The sequence below is a fragment of the Maniola hyperantus genome, chromosome 19, assembly GCF_902806685.2.
Source record: "Maniola hyperantus chromosome 19, iAphHyp1.2, whole genome shotgun sequence".
NCBI classification, from domain to species: domain Eukaryota; kingdom Metazoa; phylum Arthropoda; class Insecta; order Lepidoptera; family Nymphalidae; genus Maniola; species Maniola hyperantus.
In genome coordinates, this window is record NC_048554.1 from 5,141,240 (window position 1) to 5,163,339 (window position 22,100).

General features: G+C 37.8%; 1 protein-coding gene across 1 annotated transcript in view; it reads right to left on the bottom strand.

Moving 5' to 3' along the window:
• Positions 1-22,100, bottom strand: part of spz3 (Spaetzle domain-containing protein 3) — a 43,909-nt gene that overhangs the window by 12,327 nt on the left and 9,482 nt on the right. The window contains exons 2-3 of the mRNA XM_034978571.2: positions 13,890-14,830; positions 7,353-7,474 (exon numbers count right to left, since the gene is read on the bottom strand). Of these exons, the coding sequence (XP_034834462.1) occupies positions 7,353-7,474; positions 13,890-14,652 (885 nt within the window). The 5' untranslated portion in view covers positions 14,653-14,830. The remainder of the gene's footprint in view (positions 1-7,352; positions 7,475-13,889; positions 14,831-22,100) is intronic.

Sequence of the window (22,100 nt, forward strand, 5' to 3'; positions counted from 1 at the left end):
GTTGTTGTGGTGGTTGTGACTTGCTAATCAGTACTAATGATGAGTGTTGTTAAGTATTTTAATTAGCAGTCTTCCTTATTAGTTCATGATATTTTAATGACTTTATTACTTCATCGATTTTCACGTTAATGAAGCGGTTTCATTAAATTAACTTATTATTATTATTTTAGTTTATTTACATTATGATATTGGAAAGATGAGTGAAAAGTGACGGCAAATTTAAAAAAAATTGTCGCTTAGGGGAGAGGGGTGGTTTGAACTTTGAACCCTATACGTACATGGCTACGACCTGCTGTCTATGTTTAAAGCCTCGTTTAATCTAGACCAATAGCTATTCACACAATTTATGACGTAGAACGTCTACAATATAGACTGAGAATTATTAGAAAAAAATTGTACAATGAACCAAAAGCTATGATGCAACATGCAGCATGCGAAATGCACCGCCCGCCCTCCCACTGCTAAACATGCAGGAAGAAGCAGCCACCAGGCAAGCAACACCACACAAATCCCAAACACACTCGACGCACGTTTGGCCCCGACACCGGAGCATCCTCAGGAGATGGTAGACCTTACAATGCACAATTGCAATTGCAAAAAAATTGTGTCTCAAAACTCGCAAGTTATATTTTCCGTACCTACCTAGATCCAAACTTTAGATTAGTCGCGTATATAGTTCAAGGGTTTGCGAAAAAAAGTCGTGCATCGCGAACTAATGATAAATCTTGGTACTTAGCTTATTTACAAAGGTTAGCTGTTTCGCTTTGTAGAAGGCAAGGTGAACACTCTGTTATAACAGTCGAATATGGGCATGTTATATCACTGCTCTATCTTATTAATCGCTCACGTCTGCCTTATAAAGTGCCCACGCTGCGCGCTGCTTCACAGAAGACAACATGGGCGCGTCGACATGTTTAAGCGACTGATTCAATAGGTATAGCATCCTAAAACTCCCACCCTATGGTGTATATTCGGAAACGTGTATCCATCTATCCACCCCGGACTTAGTAATACCAAAGATACTTGTTTAATATATTATCTTTGGTAATACCCAGGTTTTTTTTTGAGCCCGTGCCCAAACTTTGATATACCTAAGTCTAGAAATTAAATTTAGCGAACACGTAAATTTGAGCACTGATTAAATAAAATCCTTTAATAAAGCGGGCACACGACACGAGTCCGAGTAGATACACCCGGGTACCCACCTTTTTGTGGTGGATAAATAGACTAAGCCGTTTAAGCCGTAGGTACCATTAATTTATTCAAAGGCTTTCAGGAAAATTTGAAGCGTATGGTAGAGAATTTATAGATTTTTGACTAGTCTAGTAAAAAGTTTTGTGAATTTAAAAAAATTAAGTTATAGATCTAGGTACCTGCCTAAATTCAAAAATGAATCAACAGCTGGTTCAGAATATACTTCCTTATCTATCAGCAAGAACAGTTGCCAGAATATTTTAGTCATATTTTGTACTTAACTGCAATCTTTCCCTAAGACCTTTCCCTTCTCTAATCTGTGCCTTTCCCTATACCTTAATATGATAAGTACGTAATATTAATTGCAGTATTAGATTTCTTATTGCAGTCGCAATAGCCCGTTGATTCTTTTTCATAGTACCAAAAAACTTGTTATATTTATAAGGTTACTGGATTAGTTAGATTAATAGACTCATAAATCGTTTTGTATTCTTTATCTTTCGCCCACACTGGTGACTAAGGCGCTAGGCTGCCATGGACAGCTACCTACTGCCTAACGGAAGAAAAGGCTGCGAGACTGTAACGACATTTCGTATATTTATTTTGTTTTAAGTGCTGATGAAAGAAGAAAAAGAAAAACGTTTACTTAGTAAATGAGGATCCAGGAGTAATTGTAAGTCCCGCAAATTGCTAATGTGCGTGGCCGTCATTTTAGTGACGTCAGCACTAGACTGAAGTTTCGAGCTGATGGTGTATTTTTATTTAAATATACGTCAAAATGACGTAATTTTGATGTTAATGAGACATGGTTCCAGCACAATAGCAATTTGCGGGACTTATACACTGGCACACTGCCAATTTATCCTGACAGGTGGCGCATAAGCGAACCGGCCATAGAGGTAGTATCATCTGTGGAACCGGCTAAACTGAGCTGTCAAACTCCACATAATATGACACCTCCTTACTTAATCTAAGTACAGTATGCGGTCGAAAGTACCTAATGAACACCTTTAGAAGGAGATAGCAGATTTATAGAGCGTTGTCCCTGTCGTTGAGACCGACAAAACGTCATACAGGTATGAGTGACAGAGACGACGCTCTATAAAGCCGAAATGTCATTCTAAAGACCGATGTACATTACTTTCGGCCGCGTACTGTAAGAAACTATGAAGATGACAGCTCGCATTGCCCGATGGGACGGAAATCTGACACAACCGGAGAGACATCAGGTGCAGGACCACGGTTTTACGTGCTCTCTGAGGCATAGGTAAGTATGTACTATTTAAAATGTCGTGAGATATAAAGGGAAGCTGTAAAACGCGTGGTCGTCGGTCGAACGGACGTTTCCTGCCGGATTCTACGCCGCGCCGCGGGCGCGGCAATACCAATATTATAGTTTATACGGCGAACAGACTCCCTTGAAAAAGGACCCCGAATGGGTTAGAAACTAGTCGGGCTAACGTCGACTACACACGTGAGTAAAGCCGGGACAGATAGTATTTGGAATCAATATAGTTTTTTGAGCGGCGCTCTGTGTGGCGGACAAGTATGAATTACAATCTGCTCTTGATTCGATTTAAAGGCCTGGCCAGATTCTTAGTTCGCGGCGAACCACTAGTGTACTTAAAACTAAAGCTACTAGGGTTCCAAACGCGCCCAAATCATGTCACACAGCTGCCGAGCTATGACTGAAGCAGCGCTGCGCGGCACCTACGCGCACTTACCACCAATACAGCTACAACTTCTAAAGAAACGTTTCCGTCGCGCGTTGAGTCTATCCCACAGCCTTATTTACTCTCAGAAGGCTGTAATCTATCCATATCTTTAGTCTCCCCTCCGCCCGCTCGTGCCGGCTCCTTTCATTAATTCATACTTACAAGGTCTTTAACTAGTGCGCTTAAATGTTCCGCATAAAGAAGTTAGTAGCAACTGCAAGTTTGCTATTGCATTTGGTACCTAATTATCCATACTAATATTATAAATGCGAAAGTGTGTCTGTCTGTCCGTCTGTCTGTCTGCTAGCTTTTCACGGCCCATCCGTTCAACCGATTTTGACGAAATTTGGTTCAGCGATAGCTTACATCCCGGGGAAGGACATAGGCTACTTTTTATCCCGGAAAATCAAAGTTTCCACGGGATTTTTAAAAACCTAAATCCACGCGGACGAAGTCGCGGCCGCGGGCATCATCTAGTTATTCATAATCGTCAATGTGGTGGGGACATACAGAGAAAAACAAAATGCAATTACATAGTTGAGTATATAGGTATCTAAGGTTAGGTACTTTACAATGTAACATTGTTAAAAACAAACATCTTCTTCACATTGTACCTCCGTACTGACCTGCCCCTCTGTTTCTAGTGATGCGACATATTAAAGCATGGTTTTTCTTAAGCCCTTTCAGATAATAGGCGACACTCGAACGTGTGAAGTAAAACCACATTGTTCTAAAATTGGATTGATCGCACATCGCTGGCTCAGGCCTGCGGACGGGTCTCTTCTGAGAAGGGTTTGGCCATAGTCTGCCACGCTGGCCAAGGTCTGATTTGCAGACTTCAAATACCTTCGAGGACAATATAGAGATAGAGCCTGTGAGGGCCAGATCTTCGATAATTTATAAAAGCTAAAAGTTTATCTGTGCAATTGTCCTCAACACAGGGAAGAACGATCAGCGACTATGAAGTTTGTATCGTGGTAGCTCTGGCAGATAACAGGTAAGAAAGACGTATAAAATCTTTCATCAAACTATAAAGTCTAATTTATTTTTATTTTCATGCGTGTTGCCGAGCAATAATTGCTAAAAAAAATTGCCCATGTCACACCTTAAGTCAAGCTACTTTCGAGCGTTGGCTCTTAAACTATTATGCCGGTAGTCATGTCAAAGTATCAACTTTGTGACAGCTGTAACATTTAAAATGACACTCATTTCTGTACTATGCTCATACGCAGGAATTTATTATGACGCCAAACTGATAAGTTGTATGATACCAACAACCAGTTTACTTTACTCGTACTTTACTGAATAAAGTCATAAAAATTGTAGACGTTTTATCATTAGGTCATTCAAACTGTAGGTAGATAAGTCACTTACTAAATGAGTAATCCTATGTGATGCCTACATATTCATGAATGCACCAAGTTTAATACCTATTATACTTAGTATGCTGTGATAGACTAGTGGTTAGGACGTCCGCCTTCTATTCGAAGGTCGGGGGTTCGATCCCGGGCACGCACCTCTAACTTTTCGGAGTTATGTGCGTTTTAAGTAATTAAATATCACTCACTTTAACGGTAAAGGAAAACATCGTGAGGAAACCTGCATGCCTGAGAGTTCTCCATAATGTTCTCAAAGGTGTATGAAGTCTACCAATCCGACTATGGCCAAAACCCTTCTCACTCTGAGAGGAGACCCGTGCTCTGTAGTGAGCCGGCGATGGGTTGATCATGATGATAATTAGTATAATTTTAAAATTATTTGCTATTTATACCTATCTAGTCCGACTCTAGCTTCGCCAGCCTGGTTCATGTATCCATTTAAAAATATTTTGAATTGTCGTTTATAATAATATGGCACAGATAGGTATTCGAGCTTTTTCTTTTGCACACTTCAGAACTCTTTCCCCATTCCCTGCAAGATCCACTATCGCGACTATGAGATCTCGCTTATATTCGCAGCCATCCACCACCATGATTAGCCCATCACAGGTCCGTACTGAGTACGGCTCTCCTCTCAGAATGAGAAGGCTTTTGACTGTAATCAACCACATTGACTAAATTCGAATTGGCATGACTTCAAAGTTCAAACACCTTTAAAAATATTATGGAAGAACTCTTGTTAAACTTATTATCTTCGCCTCTATATATAAAACTAGCTTATTCTCGCGATTTCATCTGCGTGGATTACATAAATTTTAAACCCCTATTTTAGTCCCTTAGGGGTTGAATTTTTAAAAATCCTTTCTTAGCGAATGTCTACGTCAGAATAGCTATCCAGCCCAGCCCGATGCGTCCAGTAGTTTGAGCTGTGCGTTGATAGATCAGTCAGTCACTTAGTCAGCTTTTCCTTTCATATACATAGATAGATTAGTGTAGGTGGTAGGTAAATAAAGATTTACTCGTATTTACAACATTTTAGAGAAACCTTTGACATAAATACACTGCATAGAACTATGTACTTAGTTTGTTCTATTAACACAAACACAGGTGCCAGTTTGACTTTATGACCTGGCCTATACAAATTTGTTTGCTCTAATGATTCTGCGAATTGCTCTGAAGTTAGGTATGTTGCCCGACATTAACTGCGAGGTGGTCTCTCCGTCACTCGCTCCATATAAACGTAGCTTAGGTTGGTTTTTTTTTTCATTCTTCTGGCTTTACACAGATTAGCCACGTAGATTAGTTCTCGTTACCCAATCAAACTCAATGTACCCAGGTATTTATTCTGAGAATGTACCTATAACGCGTAAAATTTAACTCCTCACGCGCCATTTATACTTTTCGTGTTAAATATCATGTCAAAAGTGTGATTTTAGTCCTTATTATAAAGGTGAACCGTACTGTTGACATGAGTAATAAGTATACCTATGTCTATGGTTTGCCAATTTTCCGTAAAAATAACTAGGTAGGTATTTAATTAGTTTTAAAGTTACACGGGTGTAATAAAGAATTTGTATTAATATTCTTGAGATCGTGTAAACTGAATAGGTCGGTTTAGGTACCTAACTACATCAACATTTTCTGGAAAACAGCAGATAAGTAAATATAGATATTGATTCCTAGAACGTGTCTACAAAACTTCATTGAGTTTGATCGGTTAGTATTCAAATGAGAGTCAAACTAGGTTTGCATGGAGCGTGCTACCAATAAACCCCTCTTATATACTGGCCTTCGGCCTTCTGTTTAGCGTTCAATAATTATTAATGAGCCATACTTAAAATACGCCAGCTTTGAACATTAAATCAATTAATTGACGTTGTTTTAGCGAGTTAATTTGTAGTAGGTAGCATATTTTATACTTATTTTTTTATTCTAGGCACTAGGTATAAGACTAAGCCCTTAGCTTCGACCTAACATGGTCATATTGAAGAGGGACTCTCAAATCCCTATTTTACCCCCTTAGGATTTGAATTTTCAATTATCCTTTCTTAGCGGATGTCTACGTCATAATAGCTTTTCTGCATATCAAATTTTAGCCCGATCAGTCCAGTAGTTTAAGTTGTGCGTTGATAGGTCAGTCAGTTAGCTTTTCCTTTTATATATTTAGATTATCAAACATTGCTAGATAGTAAATTCCTGCGAATAAAATATTTATGCATCGTACATGTGAATTATATAAATTGCAAGCTTTGCATACGTTATCGGTGAAGTTTTTAGTACAACTTGTCCATATCACTGCCGTGATAATAAACTCGCATTGATAAGCATAAAGCGGACAACTTGACAAGGAGTTATGATAAACACTTGTTTATAGATATCAGGAAGCAGTGCAATATTAAGATATTTAACTGGTATTATTATTATAAAGGAGCAAAAAAGGATACACGAGTTAAGCTTTAACACACTTATTGTTTTTCATCATCATCACTCAGCCCATCGCCGGCCCCTACTGAGCACAGCTCTGAAAAGTTAGACGTTTAGTAAAGCGATCGAACCCCCGACCTCCCGAATAGCTATCACGGCTATTATTTATATACTTAAACTAGCTTATGCTCGCCACTTCGTCCGCGTGGACTACCTACACAAATTTAAAACTTAAAAAATTTAAAATTTTCAAAAATCCTTTCTTAGCGGATGCCTACGTCATAATAGCTATCTGCATGCCAAATTTCAGTCCGATCCGTCCAGTAGTTTGAGCTGTGCGTTGATAGTTCAGTCAGTCAGTCAACTTTTCGTTTTATATATTTAGATAGGTACAAAAAAAAGTAGACATCAAAACCAATTAAATAAATACATAAAGGCGATTGTAGATATTAATAAGTGTAAAAAAAAATATTGTCTTAGGACACTTGAAAGATCAAACATTGCTAGATAGTAAATTCCTGCGAATAAAATATTTATACATAGTACATAATTATGTATTTACTACATTAATATTTATATTGTAAGTTAGTAATAATTAAATATGAAAATTAAAAAATTATGGAAAATATTATGTGCTTACTGGTATTTGGTAAAAAGTGCCGTTGTTGACTGTGGGGTACGAAGTTAGAGGCACGACGGGTACGCTCCCATTGCGCAGCAATATGGGGCCTTGCAGAGGCGTCACCGCGGTCTGACCAGAATCTGGAACCATTCATAATAATTAAGTGACATAACTTTAACTGGACGTTGGGGTCCTAAGCAGCGTCGTCTTAGGCTATGCTGGGGCATACAAGAATTTGAGGCCCTGTTGGAAAGTAAAAAAAGTGAATGACAATAGTAGGTACATTACTGCATGAGACCGGGAAGTAAGCATTTTGCGTGTTGCGCCTCGTGTCATACAGGTCCTCGCCAAGGCTCAGCCGTGTAACTCACACTCGACCAGAAAACGCTTACTTCCCGGTCTTAGTGGGGTGCTCTTGAAAAGGCCTATGTCCAGCAGTGGACGCAAACAGGCTGATGGATTGGATTAGATTGGATACAAATAATATGTACTCGTACGTACATACAATCAATATACCTAAGGGTTCCTTAAGTTATGTTACTGCTAACTAAAAATAATTTTATGAATCACACCTAATATTACGAATATTAGAAATTTCTAATCTAGGCATTAGATGATAGAAACTAAGTTACTGATCCGCTAAATTTCCGCTCCTAAAATAAAATTGAATTATGGAAAGACAAAAAATTCTGATAGATGAACTAACATTTAAATCTAATTAAATTCTTACAAAATATTAAGTAAGCACTAGAAATCTGCAATTTAGGCATCATAAGTAGATCATAGAAATCTAGCGGATAACTAATAGGTGTTTCTAAATGACGCGACACCTTGCAGACGTTCGCTGAAGATGTTTCGTCACATGGGCGCGTCAAATTCGGGTCACACGTTACGAAACACATAGATCTTGATTAGGATATCTGACTATTATTCACTAGAAGTGCTAGTTTTGTGATTTAGTAAGTAATTATTTATTTCTCAGGGACAAAAATAATTTTTAGGGTTCCGCACCTCAGAAGAAAAAGCGGAACCCTTATAGGATCACTTTGTTGTCTGTCTGTCTGTCAAGAAACCCACAGGGTACTTGCCGTTGACCTAGAATCATGAAATTTGGTAGGTAGGTAGGTCTTATAGCAGACATTCGGGGAAAAATTTGAAAACCGTGAATTTGTCACACAAAAAAATTTAAATTGTGGTCATGTTAGTTCATGACTATTAGTATTTTCAATATTCGAAGTAAGATAACTATATCAAGTGGGGTATCATATTATGAAAGGGCTTCACCTGTGCATTCTAAAACAGATTTTTTTAGGCAACATGCTTTTCATGAATTTGATGAATGATGCAGCAACGGCGGTCCCTAGGTTAATGGACCCAATGGCGTTATAACATTCGAGACGTTGGAATGGGGGCAACTGGCTTACCAGCTCGTCATTCAATTAATGTTCATTCCTGGACATGGTACCAAACGCTATTGCCTCTTTAAATAGCAAAACTTAGCTTTTATGTTGCGCTTACATGGGCAATTTTTAAGCAGTTGTTGTTCGGCAACACGTATGGATCGATCTGAAGCAATAAATTCTGGACCATTAATGGAGCATTCTGGAGCATTAAGCAATAAGATTTGGAGCAATAATCATAGGCATGAAATAGAGTGACATAAAAATTGTACCAACACCTTACATATACCTATTTCAACAAATAAATAGATTTTGATTTTGATTTTGATTTAATCTAGAGCAATTATTTCGCTTAACATTCATGAAATTTTCAGGTATTGCTCGGTTTTTTTAATTTTAGTAAATTGCTTCATGTGGTCGTAACGTCATATAATTAACTAAATTGCTTGGAATTGCGGAACTTTAATTGCCCGTGTAAGCCTACCTTTAGGCTCCCCCCACCATAGGTTACTAGACGTATGAATTTAATTACCTACCTAGTTTCTTTAAATCTTATACAACTTTTCTTTTTCTATAACTGCATCACATTTATGAAAATAATTATCCTTGAGATTACGTATGACCTTTTAAGATTACCCAATATTTGTGTCTAGTGTCATCGCTAAGCATAATAAAAAGATTATGACTAAGTCTGGAAAATTTGATAAAACCATCTAGTATTAAAAAAATTCAAAGTCGAATATTAAACTTTACCACGACCTAGCTTCCGAATTACTGATCAATGCCATCTCTGATTTCTAAATGATTATACTGATTAAGTAATTTTTTCATTCATTCATTGCGGTACGTTCGTTTATGCAACATAAATCATAATAATATTATATTTTGATAAAAAAAATATTTTGGATAACAGGTTCATGAAGGAAAAAAGAGGAAAGGGAGACCAAAGAAAAGGTGGATTGCATGAAAGAGGATATTATGTGTCTAAGAAGTGGATAATGCGTTGGTTGACATTATGATAGAATTGAGTGAAAGAAAAATACATGTTGTGCTGACCCACGCCGACGGCCGACCCCATATAGCGTGGGATAAAGGACAAGAGAAAGGAAGATGTTCATGAAGGGCTATTCGGGATGTTGAACTAAGTAGATAAAGATCAGCTCATCTTAAGAATCATATCAGTTTCTAAACGATATTTGTATGGCTCTTGCGACCATAGACGTTCCTGCGCTCATTGAGCCAGCAGGGATTAGTCGGACTAATGGCAAGAGACCTGATGTGGGACGCAAGGTGTGTTGACGCATTGGCCCCATGACATATCATGGAGACAGTATCTAGGCCGGGAGCCACGGCAGAAATGGCTGAATACGGCAAGCGGCGCAAGTATGCATCACTTATCGAGAGTTACATATTGTTCCGTTTGCCGTGGAGACCCTAGGGCCATGGAGTCTTAGTCTGCAATTTTTTTTTACAAGAAATTTCACCGCGATTGATAGCCTCATCTGGTGTCAGAAGGGCTGGCTCATTTTTTGCGCAACGGATCAGCCTAGCTGTCGAGCGCGGAAATGCAGCCAGTAATCTTAACACCATTCCACGCGGGCATGATTTGTATAGTAATAATTAGATAGCTTTAAGTTTTGTTGTATTATTTCATTAAAAAAAAAAACTATTCTAGATAAATAATAATTTATTATTGCACAAAGTAGGTAGGTACTACACACTTGTAGAACCACTCAGTGTGTTACTAAAACACAAAAGGTGTCCTAATAGAATATTTAAAAACTATTTGACTCACGTTATCTTTGTCTGAACTAGTTAGATACTCAGTGCACAAAGAAACAGGTCTAGAGCAATAGTCACCCAAACTAAGGTCGGTATTTGAAAGGGCTCTAAAGATTATTTGTTAGATTCGGTCATATAGCTTTGGTGGTACATTAGTAGGTATATTATTAAGCGCTAAAGTTGGTGGTTCCAGTCATTTGGCTCAGGAATTTTTATTTAGACAGCTGTATAAAGATTATGTCACACATTTAGTTTATTAGGTATGCTGCGAGGGAGTAGGTATTCGCGCAGATTCAGTGAGGAAACGTTTTTTTTTATGTATGTTTCGCTGGCAATGGCAATCCTCCGAAATGGTAATCGAAGACTTTGTATAGCTTAACCCGGCTTTTTTATCTTATTCTTTTTAAATTGTCATGAAACAGGTTCTTTTTTTGTACTGTGGGTATGTTTTCGCTAAGCCTTACATTTTTTACCTTATTCTATGCAAACTGATATTTGTATGCAGTGAGGAAAGGTTATGTATGACATTCTGTTATTGAAGACATTATTTAAAAAAATGCTTCTGTATCGAAGTAAATCGAGTTTGATCTATTTATCTAACATTATTATGGTAAAACCTACTTCAAAAAATTCATTGAAAGCGTGGAAGAAGAAGTTTAAGAATAGATTTTAATTTGCAGATCACGAAAAGAAATGGATCATACAGGGAGGTATAAAAGAGGAAGAGATCTACAAAGAACGAAGTTGTACCAGCAAGAACCAGCTAAAAGAAGAAGAAGAAGAAAGTCAGCCTAAGAAGGTCTATAAGAATCTCAGCAGATTAACATTTCATAGACTGTATTTTATTATTCAAGCCCATTAACATTTTTGGTCTCAAAAAGTTAAATAGCGATCCCAGAACAGAAACCACTGCGTTGAAAGATCCTCACTAGATGGAGGAATAATCTAAACCAAGTCTTTGGGTTTCCGGAACAAAAGGGGCACAATACCGTGTTCTACTCAATGTACCTATATCTAATAGTGGACGTCTATTTACTTAAAGACAACACTATGATTCCCATGACAAACCAAGTTACAGTCATCGTTGGAGCTCATAGTACTTAGTACTTACTATTTAAGGTTTCTGACTTGATTCTGTAATAAGGTTCCTTGAGAATTATTATGCAGTGGCTGATATCCATTTCTTAGAAAGTCTAACAGTAGGAACACAATTTATTCCCATGCATTGTTTTCATAGAATTCCAATATGAACTACCTTTTGATATTCTACACGTGATCAATAATTTAAACATCGACAAGTAATATCGATAAATTTCCTATTCATAATGTGTGCAATGAAGCTTGTATTATCATAGCTATTGTCCTTTTAATAGATAAATCTTAGATTTTATACTATCGTGAGTGATACTCATAATAATTGTTTATTGTAGTAAGAAAGCTTGTAGTCACTTTTTTACTCAGTGTAAGTCCAGCTAGTTTCTAACTTATTCGGAGTCTACAGTCAAAAGTTTGTTGGTGTTCAATTTTCATTTCATCATTTTAGTGCGGTATAATATCTACTCCCAGATACTTCAACTACGACTCGACTTAGAGTTAAATAAATTTTCAACTGTTAAGTTAACAAGGCAAGGAGGATACAAATTCAAACATCAAAAGTCGATCACCCATTCAGTTACCAAGTAGAATACACATTGCTTATCCGGCATTGCAGTGCATCTTACATAAACGCATATAATATGTCAATGAGGTATTGACATATTATATGCGTTTATGTAAGCTGCACTGGGTACTCCCGCATTTTAATTTTAATTTAATCAGGTACCTACTGATGAGTGATAACTATAAATATCATCAAGCAAGAAATGCGGAAGGATCAAAGAAACTCTCGCGTTATTAACCCAAGGATATCTGTACGATTATGTTATTAATGGAGATTAGTTACAACACTCAGCAACACACTCAATAAAGAATACAACGCACAGAGAGACGTCTATAAAATCGTGACGTATAAAAATCCAGACGAGATTATGCAATAGCTTTATAAATTACACTTTCCACATGTACCTAAGTACCGTAAGAGTAACCGTTCAGAGTAATCTGATGATAATAACATTCGAAAGTGAAACCAAGGTCGAAACTGGTGTTTTCGTACGCTTGACTTAAAAGTAAAGACGCTTACACGCAATCCCAACACATAAACACGTATGTTAATAGCCGTTTGTGCGTCGATGAAAACTGGCTTCTGGTTAAGCAACATCTAACTAAAAATGTGTGTTTTAGACTGATCGGAAAATGTACTTTATTGTAAATAGGCGCTGACCTTTAGCAGAAGCAATAGAAAATATCTATCACTAACTCCATGTCGCTGATGTCTATAGCGTAAATAACATAACATTACTTTACATTTCGACGACCTCCCTGGCGCAGTGGTGAGCGCTGTGGTCTTAATAGTGGGAGGTCCCGGGTTCGATTCCTGGCAGGGGTTTGGAATTTTATAATTTCTAAATTTCTGGTCTGGTCTGGTCTGGTGGGAGGCTTCGGCCGTGGCTAGTTACCACCCTACCGGCAAAGCCGTGCCGCCAAGCGATTAAGCGTTCCGGTACGATGCCGTGTAGAAACCAAAGGGGTAAGGGTTTAATAAAAACTGCCATACCCCTTCCAGGTTAGCCCGCTATTATCTTAGACTGCATCATCACTTACCACCAGGTGAGATTGCAGTCAAGGGCTAACTTATATCTGAATAAAATAAAAAAAACTTGTCGCAAAAACTGGCAGACATGCAAATCATTTGCAGTTGTTATATTTTTTTATCTTTAAAAGGTAAATTGATTAATTGGTGATATGAAATACATAGTTATAGAATGATTAGCAAGCCGCAGTCGCATTTTCTAGGGCATTGTCGGCATTCATGTACATGTCCACGGTAGACTATTCATTGTTAAGCTGGCATTGGTCAGCCGGCACTAAAGCAATCGAAGGCTAAAGTAATAGAAGTTAAGATAAAGGCGTAAGCGATCAATTTTAGTGCCTACTGTGACCCTCGATTTAACACTAACAGAGTACATAAAATGATCAATCATTGGACTTTAATTAATGCATACAGCTAGAGTTTGCTGTTATTATTGATCGTAACAGAGTAATAAAATTGGTCGTTCGCTCCCATTTCATACCTTAAGCTGGCCTCGAAGGCTATCGACTGATAGTGGAAGTAATTGGACCGATCGTGCCTTTTCAATGTCTCGTAGGCTGGCATTAAAACTATTTAGCGGATAACAATCTAATTGTAACGATCCAGTCAATACTACTTAAGTTTTATAAGCGCGTATAACAAAGGTTAATAAGTAGGTATAAATATTAAAAATATTATATTCACCTGATCCAGGAACATCTTCGTAATAATCATCATCATAATCTAGGATTGCATGTAGTTGTGTCTTGCCCCCTGTGCTTCCTGTTTCGACTTTAGTGAAGCCACGAGGACGATCAGGAGGTGTATTACTACCACTACTACTAGTCTTAGTTCCAGCCTCATTTTGCTTTCGCGTCACACTTTGCAACGGCGATGTCGTAGGACGATTTAAATGGCTTTGGTCTGCACCAAACCTTCGACTAGATGGCGGACCGGGCGTGGTCGCTGGTCCATAAGGATTATCCGCATACCCAGGGTTGTAAGGTGGTCTAGTTTTATCGTTTCTCCTCTGTTCATAATCATAATCCCCAGTCGGATCGTGAACATATTGCCCCGTATTTCCGTATTGTGTATTAATTTCTTGAACCCCCTGATTCTCTGGTTGTAAGTCGAGTCTTGTATGCTGTTGATAAACTTGGGGATTTAGTGGACTATTAAAGGGATTTTGGGGGAAGTTATCCTGTCTCGGATAATGTGTGAATTGATTAGGTGGGGGCAAATACGCAGTGCCAGCACGTTTTCTAACTTTTGATTTTTTGGGTTGTTGTATATCAGGGGGTGGTAGGAAGGGTTCGTTGCCAGCGTAATTTGGGGCATATTCCGCCTGATGTTCTTCAGGAGAGTAGAGGAGATCATCTAAATTTACACGTAATGGAGTAGGTGACGTGGCTGTGAGCGCGGGCGTCGCACCTCCAATCCCGGCCACCGTGAAGTTCGTCAGAGCCATAGTTCAGTGTTTACTTGACATGCTTTAAATGTCAACTTAAATGCTGATGCACTATTGCACTTTCATTTTTATTTAATATAGTCAGGTTCGCGAGCGTCTTCTCATGTTTGCAACGGAGAGCACACTGCACTGCCACTTTATTTCACTGCTTCCTGTCTGACACAAACACCACGTTTACCTGTAACAAGATATTTTCTTATGTATATTTGGGCTATTTTACTCTAGTAAGTTTTAAAAATAACCTTCGCAAAGGTAAATAATGATTTCGATGACTTTGAACACACGGTTTATTAAACTTTGGTCATTGTGTGATAAAAACGTAATGTGTTCCAAAAATAATTACACTTCTGAAGCTGTGTGAACCAATTTGTAAGCCAGCATACAAAGGTTTATGGCTGGATTTCCCTAGTTTCGTGATATCCTTGCCACATGCCTTAACCAATGGCATTCATATTTTAAAGGCACAAGTCGTGATCGGAGAACGTCGCGTCGATTGCAGATGCTTTTGGCACCGAATTAGGAAAACCCAATCTTCCGACGACACACAATTCGCTCGCATCCTTGTGCAAACAATGGATGCTAAATTTTTTATGTGTACGATATTTTTTAATTAGCTCGATTAATCCACTAATTCATTTGTTGACGTTCTCGTAATACACACTCTGTTAAATTTTAGTATGGATTCATTATTATTGTTCTAATTACTCAGCTAAGATATAAAAATATTGTAGAGTTACGTGATTCTACAGAAGGCTAATGAGCTCATACACTTGGAAATCGCTATCCTGTCGTGACGCTGACGATAGAAAGATGCTCCGATTGGTCGATACTCGAATGTCACGCCAGAGTTCATTGCGACACATCACTAAATAGTGCGTTTTAAGTAATTAAATATGAAAACATTGTGAGGAAGGAAATCTGCATGCCTGAATCCTCCATAATATTCTTAAACGTGTGTGAAGTCTGCTAATCGGTATCTACTTAGCGTGGTAGACTACCCTTTTCATTCTTAGAGGAGATATGTGTCCAGTACTGACTGGCGATGGGTTGATCATGATGATGATGATGAAGCCATTGTTTAGAATCTAACAACAAATCTTGACTAGAACACTATTTATACACCCACACAAATACCAAAACACCCTATTTGGCATATACGAGTATATACGTTTATTTTAGGCAAGATTCGTGTCGTCCTTGCACGCCTGCAGCTATCGCCGAAGAGCATCGGGCTCACGACAAAGCATGTCAAAGCAAAGTATAAATTACCTACTCAAAAGAGATTGGCAAGCTTGGGCCAAATAAATTCAACTGAAACACAGAAATAGCATTTTTGCTTGATCCATAATGTTTATAATACGAGTATTATGGATCAAACAAAATAGTCCATAATATTATAATGTTGTAATTGCGATAGTTTGACTATCTGTCTGCAGTGGCGGATTTGCAGTCTTGGCCGCCCTAGGCCCCAGGATTTCGTAAGTACCAGCCGCTCCTTTCTCAACACCCATTAATCATAGTCTAGTCTAGCTATGAGTTGATTGGGGAGGGGGGAGGGGGGGGGGGATTAAAAATGTTTCTTTTGATTTGTCAGTAAAATACAATTCAATGATAAATAGGAGCGCAAGCGCAGCAGGCGCAATTTTTGTTGTTGTTAAAAAAAAGTGATTTTTGTCATGATTGGCCGCCTCTAATATCTAGCCGCCCTAGGCCCGGGCCTACTGGGCCTTAGGGCAAATCCGCCACTGTCTGTCTGTCTGTTTTTCACTGCTCATCCACTGAACCAATCTTGATGTTTGGGTCAGTTTGCATTTTGTAGATGCACTTTGCACATAACATTTTTTAAATATGTATATATAGGTTTGACTCAAATTGTAGGTATATTATGAACTACAGCAACTTGGGTTAAAAAAATCATAACATTTATAATTTCGTTGTAACAAAATTGTAAGACTTATAATGCTTCGTAAATGTAAGAATGTAGAGAGTAGAGACCTATATGATGTAATTAATAGAGAGAACAATGAGGTTTAGTAATTAGTTTACACTTTGTATGGAGTGCTCTGAATACTTGGCTGGCTGCCTATATTCTTTTTTGCTTTGCGAATCAACCTGATAGGTATAGTAAGCAATATAAAAAGTCTGTCACCTTATGTAACATCTAGAGTAAACGAAGGTATAAGTCCCGCAAATTGCTATTGCGCTGGAACCATGTCTCATCAACATCGAAATAAAAATATACCATCAGCTCGAAACTTCAGTCTAGTGCTGATGTCACTAAAATGTCGGCCACGCGCATTTAATAAAATCATGGCAAGTATTAAGGATTGGCTACAATTCGTGGGGGAACATTTACAGCACCTGAGGAACTACAATGGCTTTCCATAAATTTGTCGATCCGCCTCTTGAAGAAGCCCCAAATTAAAATCCAGTCAGAATACCGCTGAAGGGAGTTGTTCCTACAATTTGCCTGTGTCGTTTTCCACCAAGTTTAAACGTCATCGCAATTGATGAAATCATTTAGGCCTGGACCATAGTTTACATGAGCTTACAATTCGAAGCAAGACTTCAAAACGCGCTTATCTGAAGCTTTTGGAACCCCAACGTCTATTAGTTTTCGAACTATGTGCCCTGCCAATTGCCACTTCAGCTTCGCTATCCGTTAAGCTATGTCGGTTTTTCTGGTTCTCCTACGGATCTCCTCATTTTTAATTAGATCACGTAGAGAGTGCTTGGAGCACAGCTCTCTCCATCGACCGCTGAGTGACTCTGAGCATCTTCTGACGACCAGAGTTAGCGACTATATTATTATCTCAGACAGAGGCGGATTAAATGTCAAGAGCGCCCTAGGCAAGCACCTATTAGGCGCCCCTCTAACAGCCATATTAAATTTTTTACTGACTAACTTCGAAAGAACGAGGAATTGTTTCATTGCATAGCTGGTAGTTGGTGATTATATTTATTTATGTGAACGAGTGAAGAACATCACGTCATGACACGTTGCTATATTAAAGAAGAGGCAGTTTCGGTCACTCCAAGATAATAATACTTAGCAGGGATAATTAGGTAGGCCATTAATGGAACTCTACATGATCACTTGCGCCCCTTCGTAACCTCGCGTCCCTAGGCACGTGCCTAGTTTGCCTTAGGGATAATCCGCCTCTGGTCTCGGATCTATGTCATCACTAGCAACACGCACTGCACAGTGCACACACTATAAGTACGTACAAGTATTATCCACTACGCACTTCCACATGCCATGATCTATCTGAAGGTTGTCAGCTGATGTAATTGTATTTACTTTCTGCTAAGATAAGGTGCGGTGCGTGTTGTAAATACAAGTAGGTGTAATAATATTATTATGTACTAATGCCCGCGACTACGTTCGCGTGGATTTAGGTTTTTATAAATTCCCGAGAGAGCTCTTTGATTTTCCAGGATAAAAAGGGTCAGACTTATGTCTCTGCACATGATTTCAAAATCCTTTATCCACGAAAATCTTAGTCTTATGTCGAGTCGGAGCAAAGGCAAAGTGAAGCTACGATCTACATAGGTTAAAAACGTACCTACTTTGATTTTGCTTAGACGTCTACATTTAAGTTTCAGTCAAAACAAGATAGATATATTATAATAAGTAGGAATGCCAGTGATATAGAGTCAAAGTGCGCTCTACAGACCTCAGTCTGATCTCAGCCTCGGATCTTAGCCTCTGGCATACAAGAATTTTATGTATGTTTGGTTCCCGATTAGATCGAACCAATTTTGTATTTCAGAACTACCTAGCTTTAACACGACAGTCCATAAAAGAACGAAGAGCCTAGACAAGTAAAGATCAAAACTAAAACCCGATAGCTTTAGCTCTTCGGAGTTGTGTGCGTCGCAATTAAATATCACTTGCATACGTCCTTACCGTTAGAAATGTGATCAATTCTGTGAAATCTGTCAATCCGCACTTGGCCAGTGTACTAAATGGCCAAAGACTTCTCATTTTGAGACAAGACCTGAGCTTAGTAGTTAGTCGGCGATAGATTAATGATGATGCGATCTTTGAAGTTTTAATGTCCTGGTTGTGCCGACCTAAGGTCAGAAGCGCTAGGATCGACCGACGTGGAGGGTGTGAATGCGGAATGCCCGTAACCTTATATAACCGATACCAAAAATAATACAAAGTATATACTATTTGTACTAAGTACCAAATTACATAAATAAATCTACGTGTAGTGATAAGCAAAATAAGTAGTTGAACCCAACCGGCATAAGTAATTGAAGATTTACATATTAACTAGTTAATTCAAAAAAACTTTTGTTAGTGTACACGTTTTTGCACGTATTTCCCCAAACTATGTGTTTAATTATTCGCATCTTTAATAATATTCCTAAACTGTAAGAGAACTGTTTATGGCGTCTAATATTCTTGAAATAGCGAATGTTTTGAGTACCTACATTTAGCAGTCGATTGTGTTTTTTATTTTTTACAATGAATCAAAAGCTTAATTTGCTATAATCCGCTGAACGGATTATAGCAAAATTGTTTCAGCGGATTATAGCAAATTAAGCTTTTGGTTCATTGTATATCATGGACTTCCGCAAAATAGCACCTGCTTCTATACATTTTTTTTTTGTTTTACTCGATTTGTTTTGTTCTGTTTGCTTATTGGTGGGATAGTTTCACCAACAACTGAACTAATTTTGTTATTTTTAAGCGTCATATTAATGGCCTAAGAGCCAGCGCGTGCCAGACCTTCCTTATTTTATAAAAGCTGAAAGTTTTTCTGCTTTCTTATTGTCCCCAAAACTGGGAGGAACGTTTATTCGGACGTTTGTTTGAATCATCAAAGCCACCAGGCTTTGGGAGTTAACAGGAAATAAAGGTGTTAAAAAACTAACGGCAAAGGATAAAGTCTAATTTTTTATATTTTCTTCAGAATAGTATTACAAATCACGTCATGCATTGCCAGACCACCAGTATGGTGGCAACCCCCTGCCAGATACCTTTAAAGTTTAATAAATTATTGTTTACCTGTTATCTCCCAAAGCCACCATGATGCAAATACACATCCAAACAAACGTTCCTTCAAGTATTATACGCAGAGAAACTTTCGGCTTTTATAAGATAAGGAAGTTCTGGCATGCGTTGGCTCTCCTCTATAAGGTTACAATATAAGCCATTAGCAAGCTTTGTGACTCTGAGATTTGTCTAACCGAAACATTTGACTCTAAAACAAGTAAGAGTAGGTCCACACCTGATCTTTTCAGCGATCAAGATCGTCGTTGCCTTTTCCCCGTATCCTCGACGCGACCGTGCTTGGTAGCTTATGATGTAGTATAGAAGCAGGCGTTACTTTAAGGAAGTTCATGATAAAGAACCAAATGCTTAATTCGATATAATTCGCTGAAACAGACAAATATGTAGGTATGGTGCAATATGCAGCATACGAAATGCACCGCCCAACTCCCACTGCTTAAATATGCAGGAAAAGCCAGCCACCAAGCAAGTTATACGCACCACCACCACGCAACACCACACAGCTATCCTTCAATCTATCTGTAGCAGCAAGCTGCAAGAATACCTATTTTAGACAATCACATTAATTGAGATTGAAACATTGTGACATTGTGCTATGGAAGCAGGATGGGTGATCAAACTAGTGATAAGTTATGGTTAAACAGAAAGACCATGAAACAGAAAGACCATGATACGTGTTGCTCTAATAATAACCGCTTGCAAACTGCTTTTTGCGTCTGGTAATTATTGTTTGTTCCAGATCAAAGCAAAAAGTTACTGGATCTTATTAAAAGTCAATGACCATATTGAGTCTAAAATACAATAGCAATCACTTCATGTCGCAATTCTATTTAGTATTTTTTTTAAATCAAGCACGTACTTATCTATGTACTTGTAATATAATTTAATTACTGATAGACCAGGATATCTATTAAAAACTCTATTATTAAATCCATTTGGAATTTTTCAAAAAAAACATTACTTTTACACCTAGGTATGTACTTCTAAAAAACTGATGGAATTCTTCCTAAACGGTAAAAAAAGGCGTCATATGACGACTCTTTCTCTAGATTATACCATCAGTAAAAGTAGCTCTACTTAAATTATATTAAGTATATTTATGTTTCTAATCAAAGGGTCGGTTGTCATATTTTTTTTTTAGTAAATATTAAGTTATTATAGTAAGTTAATATTTTATTGAAAAAAAAAAATGAAACAAAGTCCACTGTCCACCTTTGACAGGTGTTTTGCGTTGAGATAAAAACTGCTAATTGAACAAATAACAAACAAATAATAATATATTTAAACAACAGATTTAATTTTTTTTTAGGTAGCACCAAGTAGCAAGTATTTGACATGATTGACGACCTTGTCACCATATTTCGAGCAGTAAGGCTGTACTGTATATACAAGTATAAAATTAACATAATAAAGTTCTGATGTACTTATCTATCTCCATGACGAAGAACCGACGTTTTGCTTAGCACGTATTTTGAGCCATAACTAAAGATTATTTTATAGATACACGACGGAACTTTGCGATGACAAAACGATACTTGAGCAATTATGGTGATCAAGCTTGTAGTTGTAAAAGCACCAACTGACTTAATATTTTATCGTAAAATAACATTCGCAACGAACGTTCTATGTTATGGCGTTCGCTAAAAATGCAACACGAAGCTCGCGGCGAACGGCAGAGCGCGCCGTAAGCGGCTGCGCTCGCTGAACTGACCAAACATAATATGCTCACATTGTAACATGTTTACATTACGATTTGTTCAAATGACATAGGTCAGTCGCCAGCTTTACATAATAACTCATTGGAATGTAACAATGACCGTGAATGCGAATGCCACGATTTTTTATTGCAATTATAAAAAAACGCAGACTTACTTAATTTAGCAATAATTTTACGATAATAAAATGTAGGCCCGGTAGGTATTCCTATGCCAAACATTTTTATTACAAAATGATTGGTAGAAACCGGCGAGTTTTCACCCACGCACGTTTTTCCGGAATTTTTATGGCTTTAAGCACTTATAAAGTTGTTGTCAATTAAAATTGAAATCAAATGAAACACCTATTTTAAATGAAATATATTTTATTTATGAAAACCTCAGCGACGCATCTAGATTCTAGAGTCCAAACTATTGTGGTTAAAGAATTTTATTCTCAAAAGAAATCAGATATACAAAGAAATTATAGTAACAAAACTTAAACTAATTTTATCTTTCGGCACACTAGCGCGGTGGCAAGCAACAACACGATCGTAAAAATAGCGGGTAGTATAATGTATGGCAATGCTCATACACTTTGCCGGCAGGGCCGGACTCAGATATTTATAATAACAAAATTTTTCAGTTTCTTTTTGAAAAAACTATTAGGTACAAAAGTACTTTAGGTATTAGTACAAAAGTCTGATATTTATTTATTTATTCTTATG